Source organism: Nylanderia fulva, unplaced genomic scaffold (genome assembly GCF_048542155.1).
Source record: "Nylanderia fulva isolate GAGA-0341 unplaced genomic scaffold, ASM4854215v1 Scaffold218, whole genome shotgun sequence".
NCBI lineage: Eukaryota > Metazoa > Arthropoda > Insecta > Hymenoptera > Formicidae > Nylanderia > Nylanderia fulva.
This window is the reverse complement of record NW_028190283.1, coordinates 134507-149672: the sequence shown is the minus strand read 5'-3', so window position 1 is coordinate 149672 and position 15166 is coordinate 134507. Positions and strand designations below refer to the sequence as shown.

At 33.2% G+C, this 15166-nt stretch overlaps 1 protein-coding gene across 1 annotated transcript; it reads left to right on the top strand.

Annotated features, from left to right (window-relative positions):
- Window positions 1–3219: 3219 nt before the first annotated feature.
- Window positions 3220–7065, top strand: LOC146723232 (uncharacterized). Its single transcript, XM_085482741.1, has 7 exons — window positions 3220–3512; window positions 5580–5838; window positions 6007–6069; window positions 6209–6311; window positions 6475–6619; window positions 6807–6883; window positions 7058–7065. The coding sequence occupies exons 1-7, from the start codon at window positions 3220–3222 to the stop codon at window positions 7063–7065; spliced, it is 948 nt and encodes a 315-aa protein (XP_085338867.1).
- Window positions 7066–15166: the final 8101 nt, after the last annotated feature.

Below are 15166 nucleotides of genomic sequence, written 5' to 3'. Positions count from 1 at the left end.
TATAAATAATTTCATTGATATTGTCTGCTGTTTGGATACGCATTAAGTAACTTAAGTATATTTTGTAGACTAACATACAAAATATTTTGGAAGAAAAATTAGGACACATTTTTCATTAAAAGAAAAAAAAATAGAAAATTTCTAAGAAGGGTAAAATGAAAAAGTCATAATGTTTACATTTTTTTCTAATAGATTTTTCAATGAGGCAAATGTTAGATACATTGTTTGTTTTAATTATAAATGCTATATAATATTTTAAATAAGCCGAATTTCAATTTATACGTCTCGCCATAATATATAGTTATCCTTGTTTGTAAGTCATCAGCAGCATTGAAAATCTGTAATTTATATATGTATTGTGCAACATAAAGTCAATTTTTTTAGTTAAGATATTTTCTGTTTATCTGTATATTTTTTTTTTATTTTGAAACAATTCATGTATTTAAAATCGTATAAAATAGCGTTCAAAGATAGTAGGTATTGCAACTAATTTATAACATCTTAAGGTTGTACTCAAAATAGTCTTATATTTCTAATGAATTACAAATACCGACAATAGATTTTCAATACTAACAATGAATTTTAAAACACGCGATTTTTCACGTGAGTCATACAATGTGTCTCATGTGTGAACATGTTTCCCGCGCTTTTCTCTGTATTTTGTATAAATTTACATAATGCATGCGTTTGATAATCTAAATCTGAGACGTTGAGGTCTCCGTTTTTCTTATCCTATCTTTGTTATTTACGAAAATTAATTTAAGATATAAAGAGATTAAATAGTATTTCGAGATTTGGAATATAAAAAGAAAGCAGGCATCATTAGCTATCCATCGTATTCAAATAGCGCGCGCATTGGCGGTCTTCTTCTTTTTACGTCATCATGACGTGTGATTCCAGATTAGGTGGAAGCGTTTACGTGAGTCCAACAGGTTATGGCTCGTGCATTTTGCACACATCCATGCCTACGACACGTGTTCCGTTTGTGAGAAAAGTAAGTAACTCGCGCGTAATTCTGTCCTAAAAGCCAATTTCACCAACCTCGTTTAACTTTAACATTCGGTTAAACTATATCTTTGTCTCTTTTTAAAGAACGTATCTGAAAAGAGACAAAGATATGTGTAGTTTAACCGGAAAATAAAGTTAACCGAGATTGGTGATATTGACTCTAAGTCCTTAGTATAATTCTTTTTTCATGAAGTTCGCGTACGTATGTAACGTTGTTGTTCGTACATTTACAGTAAAATAGATGTTTATTTTAGCTAGGACCAGAGTTAACGAAAATTATATTTTGACCTATTTTTTCCAAATTATTATTCTTAAATACATATTCTAGCATATTCTGTTTATTATCGCAACCATCTTAACAATTTTTGTCGTAATTACAGTAATTTAATCGTATTTCTTATGTCGTAATTTTGCCTTGTATGTTTGGATAGTATAATGTTATATGTTTTGAAAGATTTCGAGAAATGTCAGGATAAAACCACACAACGTTTCATATTACTTATTTTTATTCTACCTATATATTTTTACGATTTAATAACGATGAAAGAAACATGCGGTAGATGCTATTATACATTAGTGAATGTGTTTTAAATATCAAATTAAATAAAATTATACTTATATACTAAATTATATTTACATCGGATCTGTAGATAGATATGTTCAGCATTTTTATTTTTGAACAAATTGTTCATGTAATTTTTTATATAAAATCTCATTGTTGTTTAACTATATAAGTATTTTTCAATTACAGATGGACGTTATGCCTATGGAAGAAAGAAAGATACTGCATTTATATATAAGTGCTACTCTGCGTAGCCTGGATGTTGTTCTTTAGCAGTTGTCTAAACTCTTGTTGTAATCAGCCTTGCTTGTGTAATATTTCTGAAGTAATTCGCCTTATTGAGGAGCAATATACTTTAAAGGTTTTCAAGAACTGGTATTGCTTTTCCACTATTTGGTGATACATTTTCTCCAACTGTTTCTCCATTACTGTATCAAATGTAAGTAATCTACACTGTGAGAAATATTACATTTACCCTTACATTGAATATTGAAACGTATAATTACATTACTAATGTAAATTTGACATTGTTGAAAGAAATACTGTTGATCAATTACATAGATTTTCTATATAAAATTGTTACTCATTTGTATAACTTTTCTGGAAACATATGTGATTAGATTATATCACGGCAATATATTTTTCTACTTGCTTATTGTGTCATCAATATTCATCAATACGTTTTATAATTAATTTTGCAATAATTTTAATTAAACAAGTTATAAGGATTTATTTTTAATATGTCAGTAAATATTTGTGAATTATTTATTAGAAATATTTATTTTTATTTACTATAAGTTTTATATAAGATTTTGAGATTTAATATGTATAATAGTTTTATGATTCTTATTCTTTAATGTGTATAAAGTTTGTATAAAATATTCACTTATTATTCTAATAAAATTAAAAATAGTTTTAAATAATTTTATCGTTTTTTTCTGCTGTCTGGGTACGCAATGGTTAACTTATAAATAACTTGTAGACTAACGTACAAAATATTTTTGAAGAAAAATAGATACGTACATGTTTTTTAAAAGTGAGATTTCTGAAAGTAAAGATTAAAAGTTTCTATTATCAATTATTTTCTCATATAATACATTTTTCAGTGAAACAAACTGCGTATACATATTTCTTTCGTTTTCATAAATCTTTTTTACATGTATTTATGTATGTCTTAGGTATTTATTTAAGTATGTCTAAAAATCTGTAATTTATGTTGCCATAATATTATATTGAGTCTGTTTCTTTGTAGCAGAATTCTTTTTATTGTTGGTCGTTATTCTTTCTTGTTTTCTTATTTTAGTCATAATAACACTTTTGTTATAGTTGTTTGTTTTGTTTGTCTTTTTTCTGGTATGATTTGTCAAGATATTTTTATATTTTCATTTTAAGAAATTTTTGGAATTATCATGTCTTAATAAACGCTCACTTAGTCGTTATATTTTTGAAATAAATTGAATGGTGATGACATGTAATTATAGTTGGTATTATAGTATATTTTGCTTTAATATTCCAAGGATCTTTTAATTTCAGACAAATGCTTAAATTGTAATTATTACTGAAACAAGCAAGAATTTTTTATATCTTTTATATTTTTTCCTTCAGCTTTACTTAAAATATAACTATTTATTTTAATTATTATATTTAAGATGGATGAAATACGTGGAAAACAACCTGGTACCACTGTTTATGTGTACAAAAGTTATACTTATAACAAAGATTCTCGCAATAAGAATATTCTGCGATGTAGTACTCGTCGCTCTTCAAAATGTCCTGGCACTGTATATATTGATAAACATGATAAAATACAAATAATGCATGATCATAATCATGTTGAGACACAAGAAAAAATAGAACAGTATACCATGAAACAAGAGATGTTGAAGCTTTGTCGAGAGACACATTTATCTTCAAAAGAATTATTCGATAATGTTTGCAGAAAGTAAGTCTCAATATTATTATTTATTACAATTAAAATAATGAATAACAACTTTTATATATATGTATACAGGGTGTTCTAGACCTTGCACACCAACAGTTAGAGACGTCTTCCTTAGTTCATTTTAAGATGATTTTTCTTCAGCAAATATGTCGTGAGAGGTTATCATGTTTTAGAGACTTTCAATGTTTATCATTATGTATCTGTAAAAAGCTTAAATTAAAATTTTATTACACTAAATTTCACCTAAAATTAACTGAAGAATGTAAAATTAATCAGCTCCACAAAGTAAAGTTTCCGAAAAACTTTTTTTAAATAGCTTCTAACTCATATTGATGCCTCGACATTTTTGCTAATGAAAAATCGTTTTAAATGATCTCAAGAATATGCTCCTGACTGTTGATGCGTGAATTCTGAGGCACTGTATATTCTTTGTACGTTATTTTGTATATACATGTCTATAGATACATATATATACAAGGTGTCTGACATAAGATATCCCACAAGAATATATAATTAGAGATCTCGCTAAACTAACAAGGGGACACTACACCCAGTACATCAAGAATCAGGATGCCAATTTTTTTGGTGATTCTAGAGGTCAAAAAAAGGTATACGTGTTTCGGCGTTTTGTCGAATGCTCCGTAGTTTTTGAGTAAAAAATTTTTAAAAAATCGAAAAGTGCAGCAGCGATTAAGAGCTAACTCGTAGGTCGCAAGTTCGAGTCCGTGTCTTGTTACTTTTTTTTTGTTTTATCTTACTAGTTTTGAAAAAGTGTTGTTGTTTAAATATATTTAAATATATATAATGTGTAATGACAAATATAATTTAAATAAAAATAAGATATAAAAACAAAATATTTGAAAAAAAAATTTTTTTATTGTAATAATTTAATTACATAAATAAATAAATATATTTAAACAACAACACTTTTTCAAAACTAGCAAGATAAAACAAAAAAATAGTAACAAGACACGGACTCGAACTTGCGACCTACGAGTTAGCTCTTAATCGCTGCTGCACTTTTCGATTTTTTAAAAATTTTTTACTCGAAAACTACGGAGCATTCGACAAAACGCCGAAACACGTATACCTTTTTTTGACCTCTAGAATCACCAAAAAAATTGGCATCCTGATTCTCGATGTACTGGGTGTAGTGTCCCCTTGTAAGTTTAAAGTCCTATATTTTCAAATAATCGCGTAAAATTTCGAAATATTAATTAAAAAAGATCGGTCAATGAATGTATGATTCACGTGGTTAGGCCGTCAGATATTCAATCTATATTTATATCGAAGATTTTGCTAATAGAAATTTGATATGTCAAGATCAGAAAGATCCAAAATGAATCGTGCACCTACTGGCTAATTTTTAAAAATAAATATATTGAAATATTTTGTAGTTTGCAAAATAATTTATATATATATGACTTTTTAAATCAGTTTAACGAGATCTACTTATATATTTTCGGTGGGACACCTTATATCATATATACCCTGTATATATACATTCCGAAACAATTTGCGAATCAAAATATCATAGCAAGATAGTTTTCGAAAAAATAAATTAGCAAAGTATTTTTCATTGTAAACAGTATTTTTTAAGATATAAAGATTTTAAATTTACAATTTACTAATTACAGATTATGGTTAAACGGACGCTTGTGTGTGAGTCGCGCGTCAATTGTGTTAGTAATCTCTCACTTTAGGTGTCCGTTTAACCGTAATGTGTAATGATGAATTTTACAATCTTTATATCGCAAAAACTACCGTGAAATAAAAAATTTGTAAATACATTTTTAATTTATTTTCAACCTTTTTGCTATGGTATTTTGATTCGCGAAATTTGAGACACCGTATATATATGAACATATACATATATACAGGGTGTTCCAGAACTCACGCATCAACAGTTAGAGGCGTGTTTCTGAGATCATTTTAAGACAATATTTCCTCAGCGAAAATGTCGAATATTATCATTTTTTGGAGACGTCCAATGTTTACTATTACATATACACCATTTATATATATATATATATATATATATATATATATATAAATTGCTTTGTATAGATATCCTGAAACAGCCATACGATTGTCATACGCTTCATTAAAATCTACATTGTACCGTGAGAGAATCAAACTTCGGCCAAGTTTACCAAATAATATGGAAACTCTTGCTGCAAGTTTATCCACATATGCACCTCTTGAAGGATTTTATAAAGGAATTGTAACTTGCAGCGATGGAAAGAAAGCACTGATATTTACAAGTAATGAGCTGTTACAAGAATTGCAAAAGTCAACAGAACTTTATGTAGATGGCACATTTAATGTAAGCTTATATAACAAGTAAATTTATTATTTAAATATATAGAAACTTTATATATCATTATTACAAAGTATATTATTGTTTTTATATATATAAATAAATAATTTATATATATTCAAATAAATACAATAATTAAATACAATACATTTATATTATGTTAATTGATTTTAGATTGTTCCACGTACACCACTAATGAGCCAAATGTATTCGATTCATACTCAATATATGAATGTCGTATAGAGTACACTGTAATAATATGTATAATTGGTTTGTTTAAATATCATGTGCATGTTTTTTAATAAGTAACAAACGAAAATATATAAAAAAAATAATTGGAGCTTGCATTTTAAATCAAGTGTAATAAATAGTTAGTTTTTATGATTGTCCTGCAAGAACAAATAATATAGTAGAAAATTTCCATAACATAGCAGGAAAAAAATTTGGCAAAGCTCATGGAAACGTTTGGAATTTCTTAGGTAACATTGCTATACTTCTAATTTTTTGAATAAAATGAAATAAAAGCAAAACATTTTAATTGCAAAAAATTATTAATGTGAAATACTTTTGATTAACATTTTTTTTATTTTAAAAATAGTTAACAAATTATTGAGTGTTATAACAAATAATATATTCTTATAGATAATCTACGCAAATTGATAATTGACGAAGAGATAAAACTCAAACGTCTACAAACAATCAAAGTAGGTGAGTGGCGTGCAACTATTAAAAATAAAAAACGGGATTATAAAATACTGGAAGCTCAAGCAGACTTAACAATTGGCAGGTTAGCTAATAATAAAAAACGTGTTTTATATTTTTTATTTGATAATATTAAGATTTAATTATATTAATATTATCGTATGCTGCTAATAATTAAAATTTAATTATTATGGTATATATAGTCTGTTAATATTTCCTTCTTATGTATCATATCTTACATGTAATAAAACTGTACTTTCTATTTCTCGTAGGTTAAATCTTGAACATTTCTTACGTATGTTCACCGATAGATGTGAAAACTTTGTGAAGGCTACATTTCTTTATAAAGGTATATTTTTTAATATAATATATTATTTTGAATTTTTTCATTGAAGTATATTCTATTAATATGGTTATAGTATATTCTATTAATATGGTTATAGTATATTCTATTAATATGGTTATAGTATATTCTATTAATATGGTTATAGTATATTCTACTAATTTGCTCTTTATTATTCAGAATATTAATATTGCATTTTTTTTGTTGCAGAAAATAACAATTATGAACATAAATTGACATCTGACAAAAAAGATGATCTGTGTGCGCCTTATATAACAAAAAACATATTACATAATATTGAAACTGAAAGAGAAAAGAAAAAAACAATAATGCCATTACAAGAATTACCCGATCATGAAGAAAGCAATAGTTCATGCATGACACGTCTAAAGAGAAAGCTGTTAAACACTAATAAGGGTATGCAAATTTCTATGTTATGATAATTGTCAAGTTCTTTTAATTTAATTATATTAAATAATAATATTAAGTTTCGTATTTGATTTGTGATATTTTAATGTACGTTTATTAAAGCTTACAATAAATTATAAAACTAATTATACAATATTCATTTTGAAAAATATATTTGCATATAATTTTCTAATTTGTAACGGTTCACCTTTCCCGACGCCGCGGATCGGCTCGCCGGTTCCAGGATTCGGGAGGAAGGGGGAGATTCAGACTCGCTTATTCCTTATTAACAATGCTTTGGTTTATTCAAAAAGAAACAAGTAAACAAAATGATTGTTGGCATAAAGCCTAAATAGAGAAACTTATTGACTACTCGGTATAAACGAAATGTTTGTTGGCATAAAGCCCTAAATAGAGAAACTTATTGACTACTCGGTATAAACGAAATGTTTGTTGGCATAAAGCCCTAAATAGAGAAACTTATTGACTACTCGGTATAAACAAAATAAGGAGGCGTATAGCCTGTAGCGGTGTCCGGAAAAGATTTACAAATTACCCGGTATAACTTTGAGATACGGTGTACGGAGGCGTATAGCCTATAGCAGGAAGAAACCGGAAACCGGGAAACCCGGCGTAACAACGAGAAACCCGTTGCCCGGCGTGTAGCAGGAAGAGACCGGAAACCGGGAAACCCGGCGTAACAACGAGAAACCCGTTGCCCGGCGTGTAGCAGGAAGAGACCGGAAACCGGGAAACCCGGCGTAACAACGAGAAACCCGTTGCCCGGCGTGTAGCAGGAAGAGACCGGAAACCGGGAAACCCGGCGTAATGACGAAAAACCCGTCACCCGGTGTATAGCAGGAAGAGACCGGAAACCGGGAAACCCGGCGTAACAACGAGAAACCCGTTGCCCGGCGTGTAGCAGGAAGAGACCGGAAACCGGGAAACCCGGCGTAACAACGAGAAACCCGTTGCCCGGCGTGTAGCAGGAAGAGACCGGAAACCGGGAAACCCGGCGTAACAACGAGAAACCCGTTGCCCGGCGTGTAGCAGGAAGAGACCGGAAACCGGGAAACCCGGCGTAATGACGAGAAACCCGTCACCCGGTGTATAGCAGGAAGAGACCGGAAACCGGGAAACCCGGCGTAACAACGAGAAACCCGTTGCCCGATACTAAAGGTAGGAGGCCAGAAACCGGGAAACCCGGCGTAACAACGAGAAGCCCGTTGCCTGGCTAGGAGGTCCGGAACAGGACTGGTGCCGGCTCATCCGTCGAGCCGGCTTATATACCCTGCCGGCGGTTCCCCCACTCTACATCGAGGCTGTGGTGGGGGTAACGCCGGCGTCGTAGTGGGGCGCCTCTGGGGGTTGTAGTGGGGCGCCCCTGGGGTAGGGTGACCCGTGTATCGCTTATGTTTTTGTGTTTAGGGGCGCCTTAGGCGCCATAGCCTCAAGTGGCGGGCGGGTGATCGGCCCGCGAGGCGTTAGTAACGGCCACGCCGTTACAAATTTATATTTCACTTTTCTTTTAAATCATTATTACTGTTTCTTGAATATTTTTTACTAACTATTGCTTTGTATTTATTGACAGAAAATTCCTACGAAGACGACTTACACAAAAAAAATATTAATTTTACTAAGTTAAAAGAATTATCTGTGGTTTTACACAAAATTGATGAACCAATAAAAAAACATCACAGAATTTAATTTGTACAAGGTAAGTTTAATACAGTAGTTTATATGTATATGCTTACTTTATAATTAAATAATAGTTAAGAGTATACGCCTGGAAGATAGAAAAAATAAAAAATTGTTAATGGATTTTATTATGATATTAAAAATTTATTACTATACGTTAGGTTATTTATTTATCTAAGAGTGTGTTTAGATGGAAATTACTGTAACTTTGTTAATATTAATAATTTTTTAAAAATTCGTTATATATATATATATATATATATATACATATATATAACACGTATGTGCAGAACATATCTGTAAAATTAATTACTAATATCCTTCTTTTTTTTTATAAATGATACGTTGCTTTAAAAAATATTTTAACATATTTGCAAGATAATTTTACTAAAGATAATACACAGGAAGATAAATAAACAAATATTAAATTTTGCCCACAAACACAGATGAAAGCAATGCATCTGTAAATGTTCCATATCATGCTGTGGACTGGACGCTGCAGGATAGTCAAGATGCAGCTAAAAAAAAATCTTCCTCGGACTCTTGTATTCTGTGTTATAATGACGAACGAACACACGTTTTCATACCACGTGGTCATCTTGCTTGTTGTTTCCAATGTATTAAACGTTTAGCAGCTAATCGGTGTCTGATATGTAATGTAAATTTTCAAAGTTATGTTCGAGTTATAATATTATAAGATCGATTCCAAGCAATACTTTGTAAAAAGACTTTTCTATAAATTATATCTTTAAACACGCAATATTACTACATAAGCTGTCGCCAAAAATAGTTTTGATTACATTTTCTTATAATATTACTGTGATAGTATTGCATCTCTGTGATAAAATTGCGAATGTCTTGTCCGACTATGAGTTTAAGTTGTTTAAATACATAAGATAGCAATATTACACAAATTTACTGTTATTGTTATAAAATAATTGCCTTGCTAAAATGTGACGCGTATTATGAAACGCAATATTACTACATAAGTTTAAATAATTTTGTGTTACAGTCAAAATGACACTTGTACAACATACTGTATTACTAGTATATTTTATTTTCTACATTAATCAGGATTTAAAAAAATTTAAGTTTGATTACAGAAGTACAAGTTTTCTTGTAGTAAATTTTTTTCCATCAATATACTTAATATGTTTTTACATCCATATTTTATTTTCAAGCAATATATGTAATGCCAAAGAGGTATTTGACTACCTCTTCTTATAATACGTTGTAATAATATTGCATTTATGGTGAAATTGCGAATTGTGTTTCTCAAATTTGAGTTTAAGTTGTTAAGATAGCAATATTACAAAAATTTACTGTTTTTGTTAAAATAATTGCCTTGTTAAAATATGACGCACCATTATATTGTAAGATCGTCCTTGTGACAGGGGTATTCTTGATAGGTTGGTGTCAGGAAAAAGCGTGGAAATGGTTCTCAAAGGATTAGGCGTAGTGATCACTCGGTAATAGGAACAATCAGAAATTTATTGCCAGGGCCGAGTACTTCGTGCGAGTCGTGGAAAAAGACTGCGTATTAACAATTGCTTTCGCGTGTCTTCCGGTGTCGCCGGCCTCGCTGGCCAATCACCAAAGCGCTAGGTCACATGTCGCTAGGTAATCAGATTAACACGGTAAATCGCCAATGAACAGGGAAGTAGCCGCGGCGCGCGCAGCATAACACGGTATATACAAAGCGGCTTAAACATAATCGCAAACCCTTACAATATAATCATTAGCATTTGAAGGACGTTCGATTACGGAAGTACAAGTTCTCATAGTAAATTATCAATCAGTATACATAATTTGTTTTTACGTACAGATTTTATTTTCTAGAAATGTATTTAACACTAAAAATGGATTTTGACAACTTTTTCTTATAACATTATCTTTAGGTCTTGCACATAATAAAATATTAAATATTTAATATTAAATATTGAATATTTAGTATTTAATATTTAATATTTAGTATTTAATATTTAATATTTAGTATTTAATATTTTTCCTATTGTGCGCAGAGCCTTAAGTGTGTCAAGTCTAGTGTATTGCGATTCTGTGTTAAGTTCTGTGATATAACACGTTAAAGTATTATAAAATAATATATATTATAAATATATAATATAAATAATAGAATATTTTAAACGTGGTATTTTTTTATATTGAGGAATAAAATATAAAATAAATACTACATTAATAAAAACACGGTCCTATATTATATAAAATACAATTATGAAAGTTGTGAACATTGCCAAAAATATTACGCAAAAAACTTTTGTACAGCTTGTTTGAATATTAAATAAAAAACATGTCTTAAATTTATATTCTTTTTCGCACATTATCTGTTTATCCCTCATTTTTATAACAAATTTTCAACAAATTTGCGTCTTGATTCTGCTCGATGTTCTCATTAGTCCATCCTTTATCTCTTTTATATCTGTATGTCAAAGCTTCTTTTCATAAATGTTAATGAAAAATAAGTAACAAATATAAAAACATTAATATTCACAAAATAATTAAGATGTCCAATAATTTCGGTATACAACTTTCGATGTGCAACTTTTGGTGTACAACTTTCCGTGTAGAACTTTCCGTGTAGAACTTTCCGTGTACAACTTTCCGTGTAGAACTTTCCGTGTAGAAATTTCCGTGTAGAACTTTCGGTGTACAACTTTCCGTGTAGATCTTTCCATGTACAACTTTCCGTATAGAATTTTCGGTGTATAATTTTCCATGTAGAACTTTCCGTGTAGAATTTTCGGTGTATAACTTTCCGTGTAGAACTTTCCGTGTAGAACTTTCCGTGTACAACTTTCGGTGTACAACTTTCGGTGTAGAAATTTCGGTGTACAAATGAACAATGTACAAATTTCGGTGTACATCTGAACGGTGTACAAGTAAACGGTATACAAATTTTGGTGTACAAATTTCGGTGTACAAATAAACGGTGTATAAATTAACGGTGTACAAATAAATAGTGTATATCTTAACAATGTCTAATATTGTAGGTATCAAATTTTGTGTCCATTTGCACTGTGTCCAATTGAGCCGTGTAGAAAATTTTGTGTCCATTTGCCCTGTGTCCATTTGCACTGTGTCTATTTGAACTGTGTCCAAGTGAACCACTCCCGTCCCGGTCAACGTTATTATCAAAATACAAAACACAATATAAATAAAATTCCTTTACAAAATCATACATAATCATGCACGTATATACGGGCGCATTTGATCCGGTGCTAGTATTTCTGTATAAGGCCGCTGCGTTAGCTGGAACCCGTCGACGTCGGCGATGACGCAACGATCGCAATCCAGAATTTTTTTTTCACGATATACGGGCCTTTATATTTTGGTATTAGTTTTTTATTTATTCCGGCCGCCGTTTCTACATTACGTATTTCAACGTAATCGTCAACGCTATACTTACGGACCGCTTTTCTGCGCAAATTATATCGCTCGGCGCCCTTTCGCTGCGCTTCGCATATCTTTTCGCACGCCTTATCACGAAGCAAGTCAAGATTTCGCTCGGTATCTTTGTCTAATATTTCTCGCAGAGAATCATTTAATTTACCCCTTTGCCCAAGACCAAATAACAAACGAGCGGGGGGTCTCGACTGTTGCCCTACAAATAGTATTAACAGAGAGAAATTAGGGATAAACCGGCGAAAATAACTAGCCAGTCCGACAAAACGTTGTACGTCCTTGGCGTTTCGTGGCACCGGGTAATCAACAACAGAAGCAATATTTTCGTCGCTCGGCCGGATACCGTGCCGGCTCACGCAATAACCTAAATATTTAATATCCGTCTGAGCAAAGTGACATTTATCGAGTTCAAATTTTAACTGATTCGTACCAGCTATCTCAAATACTCTAGTCAAAATTTCGATGTGCTCATCCACATCTTTCGTCGCTATTAGTAGGTCATCCAGATAAATTATTATTTTGTTTTCGCGGATCAACGAATCAAAAACCGTGTGTATGTAACGCTGAAAAACTCTCGGAGCATTAGCCAGACCGAATGGCATTCGTAAATACTCGAATTGCCCGAGAGGTGCTACGAACGATGTATATTTCACGGACAATTCATGCATTTTCACATGATGAAAACCGTCCTTGAGATCAAGGATTGTGAAATATACTTTGCCTTGTAGGCGATCGATATTATCGTCGATTAACTTCGTTGAAAAGTTATCACGCACGGTAATTTTATTAAGCTCCCGATAATCCACACACAATCGACAACCGCCGTCTTTTTTTCTAACCAGAACTATTGGACTCGCGTACGGAGAATTACTTGGACGTATAACCGCTCTACTTATTAAATCATCCAAGATTTTACGCAATAACTTATCTGCAAATGACAATTGACGCGGCCACGAGTTTATAGGCTGTTCATGCTTGAGCGCGACTATCATCTCGACATCTGACGTATTTTCATCTACTCGCATTTTTTCGAGATAACATGATTTATCTACTTCTTTAATTCGTGCCGACACATCCTCTCCGATCGCCGGATTAATTCTCAGCTCATCACACGCGTGAACAGAATTATTATCGCAGTCGATGTGCATTAATGCGTTAATCGCGCGCGTCTCTTCGGCGCTCTCGATTTTAAATGTTTCTCCAAACGTAACACGCAACTGCAAACAGTTTAAAAAATCTCTTCCAAGGAGAACATTGAACGCCATTGTACTATCCGGTACTACGTGAAACTTCATCTCGATTCGCACGCCGTTAACCTCCAATTGTCCGAGAAAAGTACCGTCAATTTTTAATCGTGACCCGTCAATGCCGCAGAACGATCGCTCGCTTACATGAGAAAAATGTGATTCACACGGAATTACATCGCCACGCACAAGACTAATCGGTGACCCCGAATCAACCATCGCATTTACCACATACACATACTTATCTTTTGCGTTCAGGGGCATAATTTTCACGCGCGTCATGTAGGGCTTCGGGAGATCTACTGGGTGCACCACACTCGTCGTGGCGGCGCGCGCAAAGTCTCTCGCCGCCTCCGACGTCGAAGCCTGATTTCGTTTCGGGCATTCTCTCGCAAAAAGCTCCGTCGACCCGCACACAAAACACGTCCTTACATTCGGCACTTTTTTGCACTGGGCCGCAAGGTGCCCCACCTCATAACACCGGTGACACTTTCTCGCTCTTCCAGCCGCCAGCGCCTCAGTCCTCCTGCTGCCGGTGGTCTTCAGTCCATCCTTGTTTGTCTCACTCGCCTTCCTTCCATCAGGTTGAATCTTCTCGAACGCCTTGAGTAGATCAATTCCTCCTTGACAATTCAGCATACATGCCTGGTTTCTTAACTATTGATCCGATACGCCCTCGATGATATAGTCGAGGATTTCGTCTCCTGCGATCGGTACTCTGTTAGCTAGGATCATTTTGTCATGGTAAAAATCACAAAATGATTTACCAGCTCTCCAGATTCGCGATTCGAATTCCCTCCTCATTGCCAGCTTGCCCGGACGTAGGTCGAACATCTGCTCCATTTCTTTAATCAATTCTTCCATGCTCAGTACAAGGTACTTGGCTCTTGAGTAGAACCAAGAGAGGGCACGTCCCTTCAATCTCGAACTGATTAATATCCGTGTAGCATTCTCGTCCAAATTATAAGTGTGTTTCAATAATTGAAGCTGCTGTTTCCATCTCCAAAAAGTGTTTTCAGATCCGTCAAATTCGGGCAGCAGTTCTCTAATGTTTCTAACGCCGCCTGCTGTCAACGATGTAACGCTGCCCTCCGATGCCACGTTGCTTTCCACTGCGGGGGACCCTCGCGTAATCTCTAATTCCCGCCGCATCAACTCCCGCTCTCTCCGCCAACATTCTTTTTCACGCCTCAATATCTCCAACTCCTGCCTCATCACAACGACGCGTTCCTCCAGATTCATTGCCGTGAAGCTCCTGTTCTCCGACGCACGTGCCTCCTCGCCCGCCGCCAATGTTCCGCCGTCCTCCGCGACTTGACGCGAACATCCAGGACTCAAGCAAACCTCACGCCGCGCATTTCCCCGCGCCTCTTCTAATTCTCTCCACACGTTCGGATTATATTCGTTCAACCGCTTTATTAATTCGGCTTTTGTTCCACTCGTGGTCAGTCCTCGTTGACGAAGAGCGTCTTTTAAATCAAATACGGTCATATCGTTTCCCGGTTCCATTTTGAACGAC

Excerpts from the sequence above, each read along its gene's own strand:
- LOC146723232 (XM_085482741.1), top strand. The coding sequence starts at position 3,220 with ATGGATGAAATACGTGGAAAACAACCTGGTACCACTGTTTATGTGTAC. Across the intron at positions 3,513-5,579 it reads TTCGATAATGTTTGCAGAAA|ATATCCTGAAACAGCCATAC; the intron begins GTAAGTCTCAAT and ends TGCTTTGTATAG. Across the intron at positions 6,312-6,474 it reads AAACGTTTGGAATTTCTTAG|ATAATCTACGCAAATTGATA; the intron begins GTAACATTGCTA and ends ATATTCTTATAG.